Source organism: Poecilia formosa, unplaced genomic scaffold, assembly GCF_000485575.1.
Source record: "Poecilia formosa unplaced genomic scaffold, Poecilia_formosa-5.1.2 Scaffold375, whole genome shotgun sequence".
Lineage (NCBI taxonomy): Eukaryota > Metazoa > Chordata > Actinopteri > Cyprinodontiformes > Poeciliidae > Poecilia > Poecilia formosa.
Window position 1 is genome coordinate 217,478 of NW_006800314.1, and position 23,164 is coordinate 240,641.

The 23,164-nt window shown below is 43.6% G+C and overlaps 1 protein-coding gene across 1 annotated transcript in view; it reads left to right on the plus strand.

Annotated features, from left to right (window-relative positions):
• LOC103154173 (adhesion G protein-coupled receptor L1) overlaps window positions 1-22,620 on the plus strand; it is a 50,728-nt gene extending 28,108 nt beyond the window's left edge. Inside the window, exons 7-26 of the mRNA XM_016662486.1 lie at window positions 545-938; window positions 1,019-1,358; window positions 2,460-2,738; window positions 4,460-4,563; window positions 4,766-4,951; window positions 5,051-5,089; window positions 6,079-6,259; window positions 6,391-6,513; window positions 8,758-8,975; window positions 9,095-9,268; window positions 11,497-11,709; window positions 11,795-12,015; window positions 12,704-12,770; window positions 13,583-13,671; window positions 15,260-15,428; window positions 15,517-15,666; window positions 15,758-15,854; window positions 15,943-16,053; window positions 17,113-17,136; window positions 18,088-22,620. Coding sequence (XP_016517972.1) covers window positions 545-938; window positions 1,019-1,358; window positions 2,460-2,738; window positions 4,460-4,563; window positions 4,766-4,951; window positions 5,051-5,089; window positions 6,079-6,259; window positions 6,391-6,513; window positions 8,758-8,975; window positions 9,095-9,268; window positions 11,497-11,709; window positions 11,795-12,015; window positions 12,704-12,770; window positions 13,583-13,671; window positions 15,260-15,428; window positions 15,517-15,666; window positions 15,758-15,854; window positions 15,943-16,053; window positions 17,113-17,136; window positions 18,088-20,087 — 5,179 coding nt within the window. The 3' untranslated portion in view covers window positions 20,088-22,620. The remainder of the gene's footprint in view (window positions 1-544; window positions 939-1,018; window positions 1,359-2,459; window positions 2,739-4,459; window positions 4,564-4,765; window positions 4,952-5,050; window positions 5,090-6,078; window positions 6,260-6,390; window positions 6,514-8,757; window positions 8,976-9,094; window positions 9,269-11,496; window positions 11,710-11,794; window positions 12,016-12,703; window positions 12,771-13,582; window positions 13,672-15,259; window positions 15,429-15,516; window positions 15,667-15,757; window positions 15,855-15,942; window positions 16,054-17,112; window positions 17,137-18,087) is intronic.
• Window positions 22,621-23,164: the final 544 nt, after the last annotated feature.

The following is a 23,164-nucleotide window of genomic DNA, read 5'->3' on the forward strand; positions in this document are numbered from 1 at the left end:
GGGTGTGTGTGTGTGTGTGTGTGTGTGTGTCATATGACTTTTATTAGAACTTTATTCTCATAAAATGAGTCCATTTCGACTAGGCGAGTCGGTCTTCAGATCTTTTTTCTCATGATTTTACTTGTTTCTTTGTAATTTTGCATCTCTCCTAATTTTATAACATTATTGTCACAATGTTATGATTTTATTTTTATTATGGCTTTTTGTCGTGCAACTTCATCTCGGACTATTCTGACTTTATCTTGGTAACATTGTGACTTAATTTTTGCATTATTAAGTCTTTTTTTTTTGTATTATTATACTATATTCTCCTATTATTTCTACTTACTGTTGTGCGACTTTATTCTCGTAACACTATGACTTTATTCTTATATTCTGCCCTATTTTTCTTAGCCTCCGTCATAAAAACAAGACAGTTTGACTAAAAATGAATAAATAACATATATTTTTCAAATTAAAAAGTGTGCCACCACTGGTAAACTTTTAAATTTCTCTTATGTGGCATAGTTACAAACATCTCAGTATGAAAAACCTGTTAATAAAGGAAAATCGATGTCGTAGATGTATCATTTCGGCCTGGAAATGGTTATAAAAGTCAGCTATATTACCTAGTTTACAGTTTGCCCACATGCCAAATCAAATGGATATTATCCGTCCTCTTCCTCTGTCCCAGGTTGCCGAGTCGTGTGGACGGCACGGGTTTTGTGGTGTACGACGGAGCTGTGTTTTACAACAAGGAGCGAACTCGCAATCTGGTCAAATACGACCTGCGCACTCGCATCAAGAGCGGCGAGGCGGTGGTCGTCAACGCCAATTACCACGACACCTCTCCTTACCGCTGGGGAGGAAAGTCGGACATCGATCTGGCGGTGGACGAGAACGGGCTCTGGGTCATCTACTCCACAGAAGCCAATAATGGACGCATCGTGGTCAGCCAGGTAGGAGGACCGAACACGGATCGATAGCAGAAGCGGAGCGAGAAGAAAAGCAGCTGAAGTGCCACTGGGTTTTATTCCAGGTGAACCCGTACACGCTGCGCTTCGAGGGCACCTGGGCCACGGGCTTCGACAAGCGCGGCGCCAGCAACGCCTTCATGGCCTGCGGCGTCCTCTACGCGGTGCGCTCCGTCTTCCAGGACGACGAGGGCCAGGCGGACAGCCGCGCCAGCAGCAACATGGTGGTGTACGCCTACGACACCAGCCGGGGTCAGGAGCTGCCCGTCCAGATACCGTTCCCCAACCCGTACCAGTACATCTCCTCCATCGACTACAACCCCAGAGACAACCAGCTGTACGTGTGGAACAACTACTACATGCTGCGCTACCCTCTGAGTTTCACACCGCCACCGCCAACTAAAGGTGAGGAAGCAACAAATTATGTTATAGGACACATGCAAATATGCTTGGGGAAACATTTTTTAAAACCTTTTCACATTTTCAGAGGCATCGCCTCGAACTTCAGTGTGTTTTATTTGGATCTGGGCCAACAGGAGGAACTCATGGAGAGGAGAGAATATATTGCTCTTTTATTTTCACTTCAGTAAAAATATGACTTCATTTTCTTAGTCATATCCATCCTCCATTACTCTGATACCCCGAAACAAAATGAAGCTCAACAGGCTGCGCTTTGCCAGAGTCCCTACAGGAGACATGCTGACCGTGAGGGAGGCGGCGCTCTGGTCAGACGGTGGTTTAGATCAAGAAGCGTATTGGTGTGGCTCAGTCAAAGCCCAGATTTAAATCCCACTGATTAATGGCATTTAATCCGTTTCTAACTGAAGCTGAATTATTGCATAAATAAAAATGTGGGGGGAAAAAATATCTTGTCGTTTTCCCCCATAAATAAGCAATAAATCAGTAGCTGGAAGATAAATTTAAATTAGCGCAATCATTTCCATTCTGATGATTAACATTTTTTTAAAGGGCAATTTTATTCACAGACTTCATTTTCTGTTTCATTTGTGGTTTGAGTTGTGTATGTTTTTTTTTGTTCAGTTAAATTTATTGTTTTTGGTTGTTTTGTTTATTTTATTATTTTATTTTTTTTATTTAAACAGTTTGAATGTTTGCTCCCTCTACGGTTCTTTCAGAGAGCAAATGTTGGCATTATCAAAATGCCAAACAGCAGCAACACTGTTATTGATTACCTCAATCATTTCTGGGAATTTCTTGATCATGACAAGCCACCTCATAATGACTCAGTAAAAGTTGGATATAAATACAAACACCAACGCGTAGCAGACCTTTTTTTTCAATTTATTTTTTAGCTGTTTTCTCAAATATTTCCATCTCTGAAAATCTTTTTTCATCCCTTGTGTCGTCTGTCTTCTATGTGGAAAATATAAACGACGTAAACTGAGGTTTGGGGACGTGACGTAACAAAATGTGAAAACTGTCAGGGAACATGAACACATCAGAGTGTCAGGTCAGGACACAGGCGTGTCGTCTCTGTCCCTGCAGGTCCCCTGTCCTCTCTGATGACCACTGTGCGCTCCTACACGGCGACAGTCGCTCTCACGCCGGTGCGCCCGTCGGCCTCGCACCCCATCGGTGTCATCAACAGGGGTCCGATCACAGCCATGGTCCCGCTGACCCCGCGGCCTCCGCTGCGGGTCCCCCTGGCCCCCGGCGGGCCCGGTCAGGTGGGCGGGTGCGAGGGCCGCGTTGCACGAGGAGTTCAGTGGCCTCCGACTCTGAAGGGAGAGACGGTGGAGCGGCCCTGTCCTAAGGGGTCTCTGGGTAGGTGTGGAGTGTGTCTTAGTGTGAGTGTGTGTGTGAGTGTATCCCATTTCCTTTTGAAACGCAGTCAGGTGTCCTCTCTTTGAACTCGGACGAGACGGGGAAAAAAAAAAAACGAGAGAGGAGTTTCAGAGTGCAGAGACGCCGTATTTGGCGATCCTTCCTGTCGCTGAGCAGCTGCCTCTCCATCCCTCCCTCCCTCTGAGGAGACGCCGGGATGCAGATTATGTTGATAATCCTGCGGTGCATTTTGCCTCGATAATCATGTCAAATCGCTTCAGCATGGATTTAGCACAGAGTTGACGATTATACTGGAACGGCATCACCTTATTTTATCTTTTAACTCCAACCAGGTGGATCTGCTGTCTCACCTAATTTGCAGGAAATGTGAGTCACTGGCCATCAACTGATGTTTTAATGTATTTATGTAATATATATCTGGCTGGATTCACAGTTTTACGCTGAACTTTGTTGTTTTGTTTCATAATTTATTCTCAGGGCAACAAAGTCTAAATGTGTAAATCTAATTAGAACTACAAAACTCTAAATATAACGTCAACAATTCAAACTCACGTCTAGGACTAAAATGATTATTCCAGTTAATCACGATGAATTGATTACTGGGATAATTATCAACTATTTTAGTGATCAGTTAATCATTAACTAGAGAATGCAGACTCAAAAAAGACAACATGTTGAAAGAACAACACACAGTGATTATAACTGTACAAAAGATATGTACAATTAGCATTTTAATCTTTGTAAATAGGTTCAAATTCTGATTAAAACAAATCTCCTATTAAGCACCTTTTGCCGTCCATTATTAACCGTTTAATCTAAAAGTTATCAATGTATTGATGTTAAGTCGATACATCCTGTTTTCACCTTGTTTTCTGTGGCCTTTCCACTTTTTACACGGTGATGTTGGAAAGATTTTTCAACATTTCTTACGAATGATTGCGTTCACGCCACAGGAAGGACGTGTTGTTGTACTTTCCTATTTAAAGCAGGAATCCAGTTGCTTATTTTCAACATATTTCTAATATAAAATATAAACACTTAAATGAAAAATCTGCAAAACGTGCCCGATTTTGAATCATATCATTTGATTAATCGTCAGAACAATCAATAAATGAACTGATATCTAAAATAATTGTTGCTACAGCCCTGCTCTCGTCCCAGTAATTTATATTATCACAGGTATAAGCTACGTTTTCCTTCAAATCCTTTTTATGAGTCTCGTTTCCATTATTATAGTTCCGCTTGGAAAGCGAAACAGCATCCAGGATGGAAATACAAATCACTAACTTCTGCTTTTAACACTGGGAATCTGTCTGATCCCAGTCCAGAGGGGGTGGAAGTTCAGCTGCTTTGCCACAGGAGCCGGATTCGGTCCAGATCTTGTCCTTCAGCTTCTCACTGGTTTCTGCTCTTGTAGTTAATCAAGAGATCAAACACTTTTATCCAGGCAGTGGGCTCAGATCAGGAGACATTTAAAAATGTTTCTGTTTGTTGTTCAGGCTCATATTATCTCAAATTGAATGCAGAAACAATTTAATTCATTGTGTATTATTATTATTATTATTATTATTATTATTATTATTATTAACATGTATTGAGTTCCAGTTTGAAAACAGGAGAAGATGTGGGTTTGGTGTTTGTGTGTTTTTTTTTTGCTTTCTGTTTTTCTTGACTTTGTCTCCCCCTTTCTGCCGCCGCAGGAATCGCCTCCTATCAGTGCATGTCGTCTCCGGTGGGCTGGAACTCCCGAGGGCCTGACCTTTCCAACTGCACCTCTCCCTGGGTCAGCCAAATCGCTCAGAAGGTCGGTGCCTAGCTCACACACACACACACACACACACACACACACACACGCACACACACACCCTGATGAGAGCAAAGACACACAAACATGCGCCGAGCAAACACCCCGCAGCTCTCTCTCTTCCTCTCTCTCTCTATCCTTCTCTCTGTCTTTTAAATGTCAAAACATTTGACATCACAAACACCTCCTGACTTCCGTCCAGATCAAGAGCGGCGAAAACGCGGCCAACATCGCCGGGGAGCTGGTCAACCTGACCCGGGGCCGGATCTATGCCGGCGACATCAGCATGTCGGTCCGGCTAATCGAGCAGCTCTTGGACATCCTGGACTCTCAGCTGCAGGCCCTGCGACCAGCCAACAAAGAGTCAGCCGCACGCAATTACAACAAGGTAAATTTATAACGTGGGCGACCTTTAGTGGAAATGAGATGGGAAATGTCAGCGATTGCGGGTTTAATTGTTCTTGTAATTTTTTTTTTCTGCTTTCAGCTGCAGAAGAGAGAGCGAACGTGCAAAGCGTATGTTCAGGTGAGACCGATGAGTGATGAATGGAGGTATAGGTATTTGTCAAGTCGCTGTCACAAACGTCAATTTTAGTCTGATTACCCTAAATAAATTGTCAGACGGCTTCGAACATCACTTTGCTAGTAACTTCAGTTTGACGTAGTTCGTGAGACTGACGGACTGAGTGTCCGACCAGGCGGAGCACCGCAGGGTCCTGACCTCTCACCAGCCCTTTTAACTCACAGACCTCCAGCACAATCCGACTTCTGTCGTCTGCAGAAACATTCAGATGACTCTGGAGTCATCAAACGTATCAGACAGGGTCAGGAAGCCGAGCTGGCGGATCACTTTTGAGCTGGAGACCTAAAAAGGCTCCACACCCTTGTACATTAGGCTGGTTCTTTTCTGTTGGAACCACTGGAGATGCTGGTGCAAAGACGGATCCTTCATGAAACCAAGACCGTCACGGGGAGCCCTGAGTATTCTTTAACTGAATTGAAATCCAGCTGTTCTGTGGAGGTTTATTTGAGAATAAACAGCATCCTGCCAGACCAGGCAACGCGGCAGGCGGGTCACAGATCGAGCTGTGGAGAAGTTAAACCTTGGATAGGACATGAAATGATCTTTTAAGCACAAAGCCGGTGTTCAATCATCTGTTAATGGGAAGAGTAAGTCGTAACATGCTGAGACGTGTATGAGACAAGAGCGGGAAAAGCTTGTTAAAACATAATCTGAGAGAATAACTGCAGCCAGCTGAGCAAAACACGGTTTTGTTAACTGTTGGCTCGCTGGAAGTAAAGACAAATGCATTTCAATTTTTCTTCTGTTTCCCATTTACATGTTGATGTTTAGGTCTGTCACCTAAACATCAATGTGAATCCACTGAAGTTTGTTGTTTATAACACGACAGAAAGAATGTGAATACTTCTTCTGCTTCTGCGCAGACGGATGAGCAGACCGACTGACAGATAACTCTCTGTGTGTGTGTGTGCGTGCGTGTGTGTGTGTGTCAGGCTGTGGTTCAGATAGCCGACAACCTGCTGGGTCCTGAAGCCCTGGTGTCCTGGGCAGACATGAGCAGCCTTGACCAGTCCCGCTCGGCATCGCTGCTTCTGGACGCCGTCGAGAAGGGAGCGTTTCTGCTGGCGAACAATCTCTACGAGGGCCGTTTCAGTGACAGAGCGCCTAATGTCGGCACGTTGACTCTCCATTTGCCTGCATATTTTTCTCACCCGATGCAGCTTGGAAGAATCCTGAACTCATCCACAAACATGTGTATTCTTGTTTTTTTGTTTTGTTTGTTTGTTTGTTTTGTCATTTCACAGATCTGGAAGTGTATGTACTAAATACAGAGGCTGACATACAGGACCTGACATTTCCACACTCGTATGACAGCGACAGCATCCTGCAGATCTCGGCGCAGGCTCTGCAGCAGTACAGCAACAACGGTCAGTGGCACCGGGAGAAACCAGTATTAACCAATGTTCATGGTGGTTAGTGGAAGTATTACTTGTCTCTGTATCCGTATTTGCTTTAAATACGCCTTCTAATGATTATTTTAGAAATCAATTATTCTATCAATTGTTCTAACGATTAATCAGGAACAAAAAATCGGCACTGATTTTTCATTTAGGCCTTCTTTTATACAATATTAGAAGTACATTAAAAGAATAAACAAATAATTTATTGATGCAAATGATGCATCTGTAGGTATATTCCTAACTTCAACACGATGAAAGGCTCAGCCCTTTCTGTTTGACTTACAGCATTGGGCTGATTTGATGATTATTTTTTTGAAGTAACTGATTAATAACAGGATAGCAAACGATGCTTAAAAATCAATTTTTCTGATACAGAATTTGAACCAGGTGAAGCTAAAATGCCACTTTGTAAAAGTTTTGGGTAGACCAGATATTCTTTTCATCTTAAATGCAAAATGCATATATTTTTTGCACAGTTTTGGCTTGATTACTGCTCTGAGAGTGTTGTTCTTTTTGAGTCTGCATACTCCAGTTAACGATTAATTGATTATCAATTGTTTCAGTAATCGATTAAGGCCTCCTTCGCTAGAGGACCCGGCGCTTGCTGCAACAAGATCAATTGAAAACACATGCTATACATTTATCAATATAGGCATATTGCATATCCACGTATCGGGAAAAAGCTCTTCTAAATGATAGAAACAATATTTTCTACCTCAACAACACCCAGCTTGAACACTAAGCAGCTTGATAAAAAGAAACGCAATTAGAAACTAACGAGGCATATCCGGTAAAAAACGCAACAATGAAAGAGCAACGATTCCCAATGGCCACAAACTATCTATCAGAGTAAAGCCGAAGCTCTGCCGTTTCCAACAATACCAGAGTCACCACGCTACGTGCAAAACTCACTGAACCAGCAGCTAAAGAAGAAAAAAAGAAATAGCTAATTTCACGAAGCTAAAAACATAAATTCAGTCCTATCTTTGCTGTTTCGTGGTCATAATCCTTATTAGAGCAAATATTTCCACTTGGTCCGATAATCCATTTTCCCTGCGTCCATCTCACATTGTTTTCGGCTCCGCGCAGAGCCTCTTCCGTCTCCTAGCTACCATACACAAAATCTAGAGGCGAACTCCGTCAATGTACGTCACATGCGTTTTCCTCGCTGTAATTGGTGAATGGCTTTAGGTTCCGTATTAATGTCAACGCCCTCGGATTCTATTGGCTGTGACGGTTCGAAAGACGTGTCAATCATCAAAATTGGCCAATGGGTTCCCGAGAAACTGCCCAGCGTAATTTTGAACGTCTGAATGGAGAACTGCATGATTTTACGCGCAGTGCAGAGCGCATTGTTATTGCAATGTAATTGTGAGATATATTAGTTTTTACCTGTGATCATATCATTTTGACAAATTAGTTTTCATTTCTATTTACATTTTCATTGTTATTTAATTCTATTTGAAATGTCATTGTGAGTTAATCTGTTCCATTTTCAGACTATTACAATTTGTCTATTTTTTTCTCTTTTTATGAATGAATGCAATGTGGATTTTTCAAAGGAACCCCCAAAAACAATTATTATATGTAATTACTTATCTATGATAAATATTCATTTATTATATGATAAGAATAAATGATTGAAACAGAACCTACAGAAAAAAAAACTGAGAAAATTCAAATGGCACAAATTGTGCCAAAATGGCTAATTTGGAAGGTCCGCCTAGATTCTTATCAAGTAGTACCTCTCTATAACTCATATGATTAACTCTTTTTTCATGAAACTTGGCATAGTAAAAGGTCAGATTGTGTACTGTTGTTTACTACATGTTTTGGATTTCATCTGCATTGCTTTGAAAGGAATTTTAATATATTGAACTGTTTTTTTTTAGGCGGAAATAGATTTTATTTCTTAATTTCTGCTGTGTATCATATTAATTTACTTTCCTCAGTAACCGGCAGGGTGGTTTTTAGAGTTGTTACATATTCTCTAGGGCCTTGCCTTTGTTTTGATACCAAAACTATTAAAATAAACTCTGTAGTTCTTGAGATACATTCAATTCATTTGGGCATGTTATTTTCAGCCATATTTCTCAGAAACAGGCCATGAGTCGGAGAGGTTTTAATCATGATTGATTGGATTAATCGTTTCAGTCCTAATTCTCTTAAACTTCACAAAGTGATTTTCCCACCCGGGCTTTGCTTTTGCAGGTCAGGTGAAGTTGGTCCTTTCCCTCTTCAAGAACCTGGGCCCCTTCCTCACCACCCAGAACTCAACTTTACGTCTGGGACTGGGACTTTCCCAGGGCCAGGAGCCCCGGCGCAGGAGCCTGGTGGTCAACTCCCACGTCATCTCTGCCTCGGTGCACAGAGGCACCAACCGGGTGTACCTCACGGCGCCCGTGATCTTCACTCTCAGACATCTCCAGGTATGTTTGTTTGCATCCACATTAACATTTAGATAGAGCAAATCCCTCCTGTTTGGTTCCTGAGTTTCCTTCAGAGCCTCTCACGGGACACTTGGCCATATTCTTGTTTTCGTCCACAGCTGGAAAATCACTTTGGTCCCAACTGTTCTTTCTGGAACGCTTCGGGGGTTTCTGGGAGCGGCAGGTGGTCCACGCAGGGCTGCCGCCTGCTGCACACAAACAACACGCACACGACTTGTGCGTGCAACCATCTGTCCAGCTACGCGGTCCTCATGACTTACCAGCAACCAGTCGTAAGTTGCACATCTGTACACGACAGCGCTGGATACACCTTTAGACACGGACGAGTTTGTTGGGCTTCCGGTAGAGACGAGCAGCAAGGATTTAGGCCGTGTAACTCAGACAGCCATTAAAGGAGGGTTGATTTGGTGGTTAATGATTTTTGTTTTGATTAAGTCATCCAGCAGAAAGACCCAGCGATTACTTTCAGTTTTCTGGCAGAAGCCGCCAGATTTTTACTTGAGACTGTTTGAAAGAGTTCACGTTGCCAAGCAGTAAGATTCCCAGGGCCTTTGGCAGACAAAACCTGTCCAATGTACTTAACAGTGGACATGAGGTGCTTTTCCCTAAATGATCATTAGGCATTAAGAAAACATCTAATGGTTACCATAGTGACCTGGAGACCCCCAACATGGCACCCTCAGCGTCCTCCTCACCAGGCATGCTGGTGCGACAAACACGAGTCTGTTAATAGCTTCCACTTGTTTTTCTTTTCATGATATGGGGTTTAAATGTACTTAAAGGTTGGCTCATTCTAAAATTCTTACTATTAGGTTGTACAAGTGAAATAAACAGAGGTGTAGCAAGACATCATTGTATGAGATTTTGTGATTTCAAGGGTCTATTCACACCTGGTACATTTTGATGCGCTTTAAACCGACCAGAGCTCGTTTCCCGCCTTGTTCTGGACCTTTTGTCCGTTCACTGAAGCGAATCCCGGTGCGGGACAATCAACCGGAATGACACCCGCTGTTCGAGGTGGTTTCGGTTAACCTCCAAACGAACCCTGGTGTGCAGCTTCCACTTCCAGAACGCTGCTTCTGCTGCGCCAACTGAACTGAAATCAGGCCCGATGCGCTGCGCTCTGCTCAGTGCTGGCAGCACGTTGTGGGTCAGGAGCTCCTCGTCTCGTTCGGCTTGCAGCAGCATCCGCTGACGCCGCTCCGAAATGAGAAATATCACATTGGGAAACCTGCGTCGCACGAGGCGCTCTTGACATTTAAAACGTTGCCGCGGTTGTGAAAACAGCAACAACAACAACAACAACAAAAAAAAACGTGCAGAGCAGAAATGCAGCAAGTGGGTCTTCCACGTTTGTTGCCTTTCCGTCACTTCCGTCCAACAGGAGGAACGACGGTCATCTGCTTGGTTTTGTGGTTCTGCTGCAAAAGAAGCATAAAAATGAATGCAAACTGCACCCGGAAGAAAAAAAAGACAAACAAAGTCTGCTTTGGAGTTTCCTGGCGTGAACGCACAACTAAAACATCACAACGTTTCTCGTTGAGGCGCCTGCTGCCTCATGAGCGTCAGTTAGTCAGCGTCAGCTGGGCTCCTCCTCAGGAAGTGGTAATAAAAGATCTAAAAGGTTTAGTTGACTGCATTTGGTTCCGACCTGGAGCAATAAATAGCAGCAGATTAACATCAGACATCAGTTTGTTGAGTTTGTAGCAAAATCAATATATATATATATATATATATGTATGTATGTATGTATGTATGTATGTATGTATGTATATATATATATATATAAAAGCAGAACGAGGGCGTTCCTGAAGCGCAGCGTCTCGTTCTCATGAATTCAGTGTCGCGTCTGGTCTGGTCTTGCTGTAGACATCGTTACAGTCCGGAAATAAGAGAGGAACTGATTTAAAGTTTTATTTTTACACAATCCAGTGTGGGCAATTAATTTTGTCTCTAAATTTGAGTTAGGTTTGATCTCTACACTTAAAAGCTGTTGTTTGCCAATATTAATAAAGCACTTCAGGTTCTTTTTTATTTATTTATTTATTTTTTTACATGTGTTATAGAACAGTTTATTATAAAACGTGTCACTGCTGTTGATTTAAGTAGCCATGTGCCAAATTTTGCCTTATTTCTTCCTCTTACTCAGAGAGCTCAGACTGACACTGTGGTCTCTAAGCAAAGGAGGAAATCAGACGCAGAGTAGGCGTTGGATGCTGCTGCAGACATGCAGCAGGATATTTTGTCCTGCCATGAAATCAAATTAAGTGTTCCCTGCAAGATGTTCTCTTCATTAGCTGTGATTTATTCACATAAATAGACGTTATGTAACAAACATACACACACACACACATACACGCACACACCAACACGCACACACACTACACAATACATCCACATCCGCTTTAGGATCTGCACCAACGCTCTGCCTCTGCATTCGTTCGTTCTTGTTGTTTTTCCACACGTCAATCGATGCCCCGCTGTGACATTTGCTTCTCAGTTCGGCGCCGGTGTGGAGGAGCTTCTGGTCTACGTGGTTTCCTGGGTCGGCATCGCCGTCGCTCTCGTGTGTTTGGCTACCTGCCTTATCACCCTCTGCTGCCAGGGGGCGCCGTGGCACACTGACCACAGCACCATCCACTGCAACCTGTGGGCCAACCTGCTCATCACGGAGCTCATCTTCCTTATCGGCGCCAACAAGACCAAGTACACGGTCAGTACTTTGATATCAGACAAATCATCTTGAATTTTTATTTATTTTTTTTTTGTGGTTGCTCATTTTGCTCTCCCGTTTTCAGGTCCTCTGCTCCATCACCGCCGGCCTGCTGCACTTTTCGCTGCTGTCTGTGTTCTGCTGGTTGTGCCTGGAGGCAGTGGAGCTGTACCTTCTGCAGAGGGAGGTGTTCGAGGGACGCAACTCCAGGAGGAAGTACTTTTACCTCTGCGGCTACTCCGTGCCCGGGCTGGTGGTGGCCGTGTCGGCGGCCATCGACTTTAGAGGATACGGTTCAAAAACGGCGTAAGTTGATGAATGTGGGGAATCGCTCTGTTTTCCCTACTGTCTTTTTTTTTTTTTTTCTTGGTTAAGTCACCAACTAGTGCACACGAAACAACCAATACAGGATAGCAGACGGAAGTTTTGGTCTGCAAAATAACCAATTAGATAAGCAGAGAGAAAAAGCAACAATAAAAATGAACAAAGTGTGAGAGGGGAAAAAATAAGTTAAAATGCTCACATTTCAGACGAAGACAAAACACAACATCAACAAGCGATGTCACGACACAAAATGCAAGTGGGATATGCTTTTTTTTTATTTTCTTCTTGGTGGTTATTTTCCAATTATCATTTCCTCTCTACATGCCTTTTTTTCCCCTTATATTCCTTGTTTTAATTAATCTAGCGACACATATTTTGAGTAAAAGTGGGAAAGAAAAAAAAAGAAAAACAAGCCAGAAAAAAAAAAAGAATAAATAACAAAGGGTAACTAAAGAACATGCTTTGTGATCTTATTGGTTGCTTCTCCCAATTCCCATCTTCTCCCCTCAGAATTGTGGAAAATATTTTACTGAAATAGTCAAATTGACTTTTTTTTTTTAATCTATTGCAGTTGCGTGAGAAGATCTATCCATTTTGTATGTACTGCTCTTTTTCCTGCTGTCTAACGTCAACGTGCTTATTATTTCTCCGGGTGTCGGTGCCGTTACAGGTGCTGGCTGCGCACAGATAACTACTTCATCTGGAGTTTCCTCGGACCTGTAGCCGTCATCATCACGGTGGGTTCTGCTGCATTGTGTCGTGCAAATATTGTTCAGTTATCTCCCGTTTCTTTATTTCTTGTTTCCAAAACGTCAGACGTTATCTCTACCATCAGGGTTTTGTTTTAAACTGGACTGGTGGCACTTAGCAAAAATGTTCATACTCAAATGGTTTTCAGCTCATAACTGAAGTGAAAGTATCTTAAATCAGACGTCGTGGTAACAGATGATCTCAGTTCCACAGGCCAATAAGTTATAAAATAGCCAGTTGTGGCTGCAGAATGAGAAACTAATGAGCGTTGCATTGTTTCATGATTTGTGGGGTATACAAAGTGGAAGATCGTGAGGTAATAATAAAATGTTTTGCTGCTCAAATGTCAAATGCATGTTGCAAAAACGTTGAAGTCTGAGTCAGGGCATGTATGGACTCAGACGCACATGCCCACATGCTGACTCTGCTGACAGAGTCAGCAGGAACTCTGTCAGCAGAAGACGGTTTTTAAAACAAAATGTTTTTTAACGTGCGACACTTCTTTTCTCCAGTTTGTTTTTTAAAGATTGTTCTGTGCAATATGCTGCCACTGTCAAGAACAAAGACTAGATGAAAAAATGATTGAGAAAGCAACCAAGGTCCAAATGAAAACTTTGAAAGGTTTCAGAAAACCTGAAAAATGGATGAACACCACTTTGAAATATTACAATGAAATGTTGTTGTTTTAGAGGGAGAAAAAAAGTCTTTAATTTTTTTTGCAAATGTTCAGCTTCTCTTTCAGCGTCTCTCTGACTAATGTACATTAAACAACACATCTGTCTTTGCTCGTTTGCCTCAGTTGAACCTGGTCGTCTTGGTGATGACCTTACACAAGATGCACAGCACCGCTGCACTCAAGCCCGACTCCAGTCGCCACGACAACCTCCGGTCAGTCAGACCGCCTCGTGCTGTTTTTCATGTTTGAATAAAGATCACGGTGTCTGAATGAGTTTAAATCGTTTTCAATGTTTGAAGAATTCACGGCATGTCGAGCTTCTACAGCGCCACCTTTTTTCTTTTTTTTCCCTTTTTTTTTATGTGTGAAGTCGGAAAATTTCAAGGTTTTCAAGTTAAAATTGACAAAAAGTCTCTGAAGTTTTGAAATCAGCGTCACCTGGATGTTGAAAAGAGACGAAATATGAAAGAATCAACTTTCTGCACATAACTGGGAATATGTGTGCGTGTGTGTGTGTGTGTGCGCGTGCGTGCATACGTGTGTGTGTGTGTGTGTGTGCGTGCATGCGTGCGTACATGTGTGTGTACATGTGTGTGTGAGCTTTGTCCATCACCTTTGGTTGAGCTTGCCCTGTGTCTCGCTGTGGGGTTCCTGCTTTGCTTTTACAGAACTGTTCAGAGAAAAACTCAGGAACATTTTTGTTTAAGGTTTAGATTCGTTGTGAATTACACGCAGAGCCGAACATCCGCAGAGGAAATAATAAAAAAAAGAAAGTGTGGAAAAGTTTTCGGAACAGCAACAGGGAATCTTATTACTGTGAACATTTCAGAGGTGGATTTATTCCAGAAGGTATTGAGTCATACGTGTGATAGTCTTTGTAACGTTTGTTTTGTTCAAGCTAAAGCTCTGCAGGAAAACAGAATTCAAGAAACGTTAAAAAGTTTCAAAACCCCGCTGTGAAGTTTAATGTCGACTCGTGCTGATAGACAAAAACATATGTCTGTCTCTGTGACAAACTAAAATAAAAAATAAAAAAAACAGTTAATGTGGACATGAACGCAGCTGAAACCTCAAACAAGAGGTATAATCAGTTTCAGGTCGCCATCTCCTCCATGTGTTTTGTCATTAAAACGTAACACAAACCAGGAAGGTGAAACGTTTCTGAGGTGGCGTCCACTGATGATGTGGAAAAAGCAGAACAGATCTGAAATTCAGAGATTTTCTTGTGCTGTTCTCTTAAAAAAATTGATTGCTTTAAAGGACTAAATGAAAAATCATTTTAAAAAAGCATGCTGTCGTTTATTGAAGTTTTTGCAAAATCCATTCTTTGTTTTATCTCCTCACAGCCACAAAACGTGATGTATTTTCTGGAGACTCTGTGTATCAGACCAACAGAAGCAGTGCACAGATAGTTTTTTGCACACAAAGTGTCATATATTTGCATTCACCCGGCCTGAGTTAACACTTTGTAGAACCACTGTAAGTTTTTTAGCAAAGGCTTTACCAAATTATGTTTTTGCTATTTCATATTTGCAAATATTGGCTGAGTTTGGGCTCAAACTCAGCCACATGCCATTGGTAGGGTCTGTGTACATTTCCAACTCTTCCCACAGATCAGATTCAGGTTTAGACGCGAATAATAATCTTTACTCCTGTTGTTCTGCTCCACATTTAAGTTTTTTGCAGGCTCTCTCTATCTCCATCACCACTGTCTTTAATTTGTCAAACAAACAAACAAACAAAAAAGTAAAATAAAATATCCTCCCTGCCTCTTGCGTGACCTTGCTGCCTGGCCTGCAGGGCCTGGGCCGTGGGCTCCCTGACGCTCCTCTTCCTGCTGAGCGTCACCTGGTCCTCGGGCTTGATGTTCCTGTCGGGTCCGTCTCTCCTGCTGGCTTACCTCTTCACCTCCCTCAACACGGCCCAGGCCCTCCTCATCACCATCCTCCACTGCACGCTCGCCAGAAAGGTCAGCATCCAGGAGCCGTTATGCAATTATACACGTCCGTTTCTCTGCGACTAAACGCTCTGTTTTGCGTAAACGGTGGGGGGCTTAGGGTCAGAAGGACTACGGCCGATGCCTGCGTCTCTCCCAGTGCTGCGCCACGTCCTCCTCCAGCTCTCCGGACTCGGTGAAAGGCGCGGCGCTTCGCTCCAACAGCCGCTACACCAGCAGCCAGAGCCGGAGAGCTACGGCGAACAGACAGGTGAAACGCGGCGATGCGTTTGTTTTTACCTGCTGCCGAGTCTGTTTGACCCCCAGCCACTGTTTAACCGCGAGCTAATTTTCCACTCTAGAGCCGCATCAGGAGGATGTGGAACGACACGGTTCGCAGGCAGACCGAGTCCTCCTTCATCGCCGCAGATGTTAACAATACTCCGACTCTTAACAGAGGTGAGGTTTGGGGGAATTAGCTCTGCTTTCAGCCTGCTGTGAAAAGAGTGAGAAAAAAAAACATTTTGTTTTCCTCTCTCTCCTTCAGCTGCTCTGGGAAACCATTTCCTGACAAACCAAATGCTGCAGACTCATGCTGGAGCTTCTCCCTACGACACGATGCTGGCGCAGGGATACAATCAGCCCTTCACCTCCACTGGTACGTCCCATTGAATCACATGAGATCTTCCTATTTTTACTGGTATATCTAAGAAAACAAATATTCTTATAGAATATTTTGATTGTTCAGCGTATGCTCAGAGTCACATTAAATTATTACTCAACTCCAGACTTGAATGTTTCATGGGACAAAAGTTAATTTTGTCTCTACTGGGGAAGATTCCAGAAAAAAAATTACACTTTTCAGTATTTTCAAAATATTAAAATAAACTAATATTATGTAGGAGTGTAAGGATTCAACATTGTAAGTTAAAGAACATGTTTTTGACATTAAAATGTATCAGTATCATTTTGTGAAATTAGGGATATATCAAACTTAAGGACATGCAAAGCTGCTAAATCTAAATAATAATGCTATGGAAAACTATTTGCACTTCTTTTTTTTTCTTTCTTTTTTTTGGTCACATTCTTTTAGATTATATGTGTAAAAATCAGGCTGTAATTATAATTGGCCTGGCAGATAATTGCAAATTTCCATTAGAGCTGGCTGGATGTTGGACACGCAGCTGATATTACAAATCCTAAAAAGCAAAGCTGGCGCACTGGCGTGTCAAGCACAGCCGCGCTCCAACGTCGACATTCATTAGCAAGCTCACGCTACCACCGGTCCCATCGGGCCGCCGGTCCTAAAAACATGGCCGAAAAAATGAAAAAAGGCAACAGACGGATCTGTTTATCACCTTTTGCTGATCCAATGCAGCTGTAATCAAAGTATATAAATTTAACTTCAACAAATCCCAAGGTTAGACAATAATATTCAATATGAAAGTTAGAGGTTAAAAGCTCAAAAACTCCAAGTAAACCTGAAAGAGTGGCTACAGATCATTTTATGTGTAATGTAACTTAATTTGTAATGTACAACTATTTGTGTGCTTGTTTTTGTTCATCATGTTTACTGTCTTATTTATAAAGCTTTTAGTTTATTTCAGTGTGAGAAAAATGACTTTTTTTTTTGGTCAATTTCCTTTTTCTTTTTTTTGTCGTTTATAAATGTTTTTCACGCTTTCCTTCTCTGTCTCCGTGTCTTTACGTGGACCAGTAGGAACCTTCAGAAACAAACAGAGTATGACCTCTTTCCTTTTGTGCTCCTTTAAGTCATTGAGCACCATTTTTTTATTCAATTCATGGACTCTCAGTGCAACAGCCACAGAAAGTGAATATGCACAAACCATGCAGTCTTCTTGCAAAATTATTCATGCTTCTTTTTCGTCCCAACATTTTGTCACGCTCAGCCTGTCCTGCGAAAGTAGAAGATATGGCCACCCAACTAAACAACAAACGTGTAGAAGTTGTTTGTCCAAAATGGACCTTTTTGCTCTTTAAAGAAACATTGGGTCAGGAGAGCTGGTCAGGGTTGATAGGAAGTTGGAGCGAAATACAGGGTAATACTGGAAGTAAAGTTTTGGGAAGTTGAAAAAGACGCTCAACGTACAGCGACGGCCTTCAGTGGAATAGCTTAAAACAAAACATGTTCATGTGTGTGATTGTTCCGATCAAGGTCCAGACCTGAATCTGACTGAAAATCTATGACAAGATTTAAAAAGCCAACTAACCTTGAGCTGTTTAGCAAAATTAAGGAGCATAGATGGTAGAGTCACAGCCCAAAACAGCAGCAACATGGGGCTCCGCAAAGTATTAATTCAGGACAGATGAGAACATGTTTCAAAAAAATTGTGACGGTTATTCACTTAGAATCTCAATAAAATCCAGTGGAGGTTGTAATGTGACAATGTGGGAAAATGTTGAAGTGGTGGAAATACTTTTGCAAGGTGCTGTGAAGGCATAACTTACACCTCTCCATGTGGCAACATGAGCAGACATTTCATTAAGGAACAGCTTGTTTATCTCCTAAGTCCTCCTGGTAACCCTCCACCTTCAGCGACATATGAACTCCAATCTGTATCCATTCATTCATTCATTCATTCATTCATTCATTCATTATGTGCCTTTCCGTCTTTGTTTCAGTCTTCTCTGTCTTTTTTTTAAACTTTAATATCTTTATTTCTCCTCACAGAGGGTGGAGTGTCGCAGAGCCAGGAATCCTGCGCATTGGACAGTGTTTGTCTCAATGGAGGCTACACCCCCAACACCTTCACCCTTCACGGTCTGGGTACAACGCCCGGGTCCCGAGCAGGAGTAGTGGGCAGCGCTGACCTCCTCAGGGAGGGGGGCGTTGGGCTTGGAGGTGATGACATCTCACCGGGGCTCCTCACACCGCACAGCTCGACAGACCTCAACAGCGGAGCCGGAATGCGTCGTAACCTGTCCGACGCGGCGGCTCTGGAGAAGATGATCATCTCGGAGCTGGTCCAGAGCAACCTGCGGCCCTCCGTCCCCATGCCCGTTCCGCCCGAGCGCTACGGGAGCCTGGCGAGGCCGCATCACCATGAGAGGCCAGCTCTTACTCACACCGCTACGTTGACCCGCCACCCGCAGCCCTCGCAAGAGGGCTGGTCTGCCACGGTGCAGCCGAGCTCCCGACAGAACGCCCAAGAGGGCTGGGCGCATGCAAGGCCGCCCACACAGGACACCGAGGCAAACGCCGCCACACGGGGCCAAGAGCACGGCACCACGCCTCGCTTGCAAGACGGCTGGTCACACGGACGCATTTCTGGAGATTCCGACACCCAGGAGTTACTCAAAGACGGAGACCGCTCACAGCTGCAAGGTACTCTGGGCAGGCGTGGACACCAGGAAAGGCAGCCGGCTCGACCACCGGACGTCCAAGCTCGGCCTTACGCCACCCTAAGCCGCACCCCGGGTACCTTGTCCCGCCACCGCAGCACGGTGGAGTCTACTGGAGGGACAGAACGAGACAGGGAGAGGGACAGAGAGCGAGACAGGGATCGCTACCGAGACAGACCTCTCCCTCCGCCTCCTCCCCCACCGCCACAGGAGCCAGAGTCGCTGTACAAGGCTCTGGAAGAGCCACTGCTTATGAAGCAGAGAGAAGCGGTTGTAGAGGCATGGAGAGGTGGCCAGGACAGGGAAAAGGAGGAGACATTTCTGCTGAAAAGAGACGGAATGTCTGACGACTGGAGAGGAGGAACTGAAAGGGGACGAGACGAGTCTTTCACCTCTCATAAGCGAGACGGCGCGATGGATGAGTGGAGGTCCGGCATTGAGAGAGGCAGGGAGGAATCTAAAATGCTCGAGAAGAGAGATGGACGACTCGAGCTGTGGCGAGCAGGGGAGACGGAGCAGGGAGAAACTTTTATCACTCAGAAGAAAGACTTTGGGATGGACGGTTGGAGAAGTGAGGTAGAAAGAGGGTCGGACGAATCCTTTTTCCTGAAGGACAGAGATGGGTGGAGGGCAGGGATCGAACGAGAGAGCGAGAAACAGAAGGACAGAGCGCTGGATGTTTGGAGAGGTGGGATAGATTTGGACAGGGAAGAGTCTTTCTCATTCGAAAACAAAGATGGAGGCCTAGACGGGAGGATCAGGGGGAAAGACAGAGGGTCTCTGCGGTATCAAGGCGAGCGTCAGGATTCAGACAGCTTCACCCTACCTTTAACGCCCGATCTCGACTTGGACCCAGACTCCTCGCCCATCTACACACGGGATTCAAACCCTTCCCCTCTGTACCCCGGAGACCGCTGCTCACCGCCGCTGAACATCTTCTCCCGAAACTCTCCGCCGACAAACATCTTCGCGCCACAAGAAGACAACTCGCCGCCGGGTAAACTCTACTCCCGCCACTCTCCGCAGGTGTACAGCCGCAGTGGCTCCCCTCCCCGCTTTTACACTCGCACCTCTCCGCCGACTCACATGTACCCAGACAGCAGCCCCGAAGGCCCAGAAGAAGTCAGCCCTACCAGCGGGCATCAGCCCCAGCGGCCCACTCTGGAGCTGCCCTACAGCCTGGGGCGCCCGCCGTTAGGCCCGCGGCCCAATCACTTGCAGACCTTCTACCAGCCCCCGCCGCTAGCTTCAAACGGAGAGACAGGGTACGCGGCAGAGCCCACTTCTGAGGGAGACGACGGACAGATGCAGCGGGTGACGAGCCTGTGACTAGGGCGGTGGTGATTGGGGTATAGATACCAGGGAGGAGGAGGAAGAGGAGGAGGATGGTGACAATTTCAACAAAGTGAAGAACAAAAAGATGGAAACCAAGATTATGCTTTAGAATAATAATGTTGGACTTCTCTAACAATTCTGGCATTTTACATGATGGCTCCTCCCTGCTTCTACACCCCGATCACCACGAGACTCCCCCACTTTTCCCGTGTTTTGTTACTTTTGTATGACTGTGATCCATTTATAGCTGCTTCTCCTCCTGCTGCTCCCCTCTTCTGTCTTTCCCGAAAATCCCTTGTGTCTTCCCATATCATTGGTGCTTTCCTTAATCCGTCCTCGTCGCCTAGGTTTTGCTTCATTGGCTGGGTGTTGCCCCTCCCTGTAGCAAACAGTGTGTCAAAGAAGCACTTGTGTGTTGCCAAAAAAAAAGAAAAGAAATCCTTTCAAAGAACTCATGCATGACTTTATAGTGGCTTTGCAAGGCTACATACTGTAGGAGGACGTGCTGATGCATACATGCGGGTGAGTGTGCATAGCTTGATGAGCATGTGTGTCTGTAAGGATGGGTATATGTGCGTATGACAGAGAAAGTATGTGTATATAATACATTATTGTATATTTAATGTATCACATTGAAGCATTTTATCAATACCGACTGGAGGAGCTGTCCGTCTCTCTCCTCCTCCTGATTTCGACTCGACCCATTTCACATCAAGACCAAAAAACTTTTGTTCCCCCCGCCCCCCAGAGTTGCCACGAACTGCCCCGTGGAGGAACTCGCTGACCGCAGAGCCGGAGATTGTGTAAAACCTCAGAGATTTTCTGCAAACCCCTCCTGAGATCCTTGTACATATCGACCTCAAGTGTTCTGATTGTCTTGTATTGCTATTGAAGTTCAAGTAAACATGTGAAATAAATGTTCCTGTTTTTCTGTTTGTGTGCACAAAGAGAGATGGAGGCATTCAGAGAAATGATCGACATTTTTGTTATTAATTAATCGGGGGATAATAAAAAAAAAATGATGATGCCGATGTTCTTTTCAGAAACCCTGGATAGCACATGACGAATTAGAAAATATAGTTATGTACATTTTAGAGTGGATAAATAAATGCTACTTTATACAGCTACTGTGGAATCTTGGTCGATTTGCCCCCTTTGCCAATTCATACCTTGATTTCATCTGTGCATGTTGCCAGTTTCTACCTGTAAACCGAACATGTATTATCCATCCGTTTACCCGTTTCATATGACTTTGTTTCTTGGTAGTTAAAGGGAGTGAGGTTCTGTTATGAGGCTGATATCTTACCTGCAGTCAGTAATTTAGCTTAAATCCAGTTGGACCCTGAGGCTAATGTCAACACCATGTCCAAAATGATCCAAGGCCAAAATGGACTCCAGCTCCTGTTTCAGAAACGGTACAGAAGTTTACATATAAGCTGTTGTGTTTGCATTGAAGGTTTATTTAAAAAGAAGTCAAAAGAGTATATACCTGGAAAATAGAGGTAGCGGGTGGCAATTTGGGATTTCTATGTGAAACAGATTTTAGGAGTGCACTCACACCAGTCCTGTTTAGTCCGTTTTCATCGAACTCTAGTTTGTTTGCCTAGAAAGCCCGGTTTGTTTGGAGAGGTGTGAATGTGCGATCTGATCCGCCTACAAACTTAGGTTTCTTTTTGATAAATGTGAACTCTGGTGCAGTTTGAACGCACATGCCGACGTAAGCGGACCGGAGACCGCTCCAAAGGCGGGAAGCGGACTGTGCATTCTGGGTAAACGCAACATAAACAAACGCATAAGTCTAGCGCTAGCGTAAGAAAAGGCGCGTGGTCTCCAACCAAAGGCAGAAGAGAAATACTACAGCTGCTAAAACGTCATTTTTGTTTACATTTTGATAAGAAGGAAGTTGTGCATGTCGTCTTGTTCAGAGACTTTTGTGTTGTTTCCTTCAGTAGTTCTTGGCGCAGCGCCGCCACAGGCGAGGAGGTGAACAACATGTTCAAAGTTTTTGGTTTGTTTGACAAATGTGTTGAAGCCACCTGCACCGGCTGAAAATGTAACAAATGTTGCAATTTTAGTCCCCAGTCCAACCCAGTCTACCAGGTTATCAGATGTGAAAACACCTCTGGTCAGAGTTACTATCTGATAGAACAACATGACAATGACGAATAAACTTTGTATTTTTGTTTATCACTCCTCTTTATCGGTCAAGAAACAAATTTCACTCAAAAATATTTCACACAGGCGGATTATTAGTAGTGTACCGCTTCTTCTGTGCTGATTGTTACACATTTTCCTGTGTAACAATCAGCCATTTCTCTGAATATATCTACTGAATGCCTAAATGATTTATAAAGCGATGTTAGCATAAATCGCTCTCATGTTCTTAATGTGTTCTGAGATGACAGACGTCTTTGGTCTCGGCCTTTCTCTAACAAGCTGTTAGCTTAATCTTATCAGATAATCTGGATTTATACTAAACGACAGTAATCTGACACAGGTAAGACGTTAACCCTTTAGAGCATTTTTTTTTTAACAAAACCTCACTTTAAAATTTGACTTTGAAGAAGTATTTTGATCAATAAGAGATGAATAATGATTAAATTGGACAAATTTGACCTATTTAATTTATTGTATATAATTTTCTTTTTTTAAAAGATTTTATATTATTCTTTATATTACACCCTAATTTCATTCACTGTGTGGCTGGTTCTCATTCGGACCAGTCGACCCATGAAATGAGACATTATGACTCCTTATTAAATCAAAATAACTATGACTGTAAGATATTAATGACCAAACTGAGGGCAAAGTTCACCAAGGCAGATACAAAGTGATGGTCGGTATGACGCGTTCAATGGCACGCTGCTCTTTTATGAACCCAAATTATCTGATTAACCGAAACGTAAAACCAGAAAAGTATGAAATGGTGAAGGGATCTCATGGCTGACGCTCTCTACTGTGTGGCATTTCAGACGACTCTGTAATATTGCAACATCTCTGTACAAAACAGATGAAACGGCTGCAAAACAGTGCAAAAGTCTTAGGTCATCCTGTATTTCCACACTTTGACT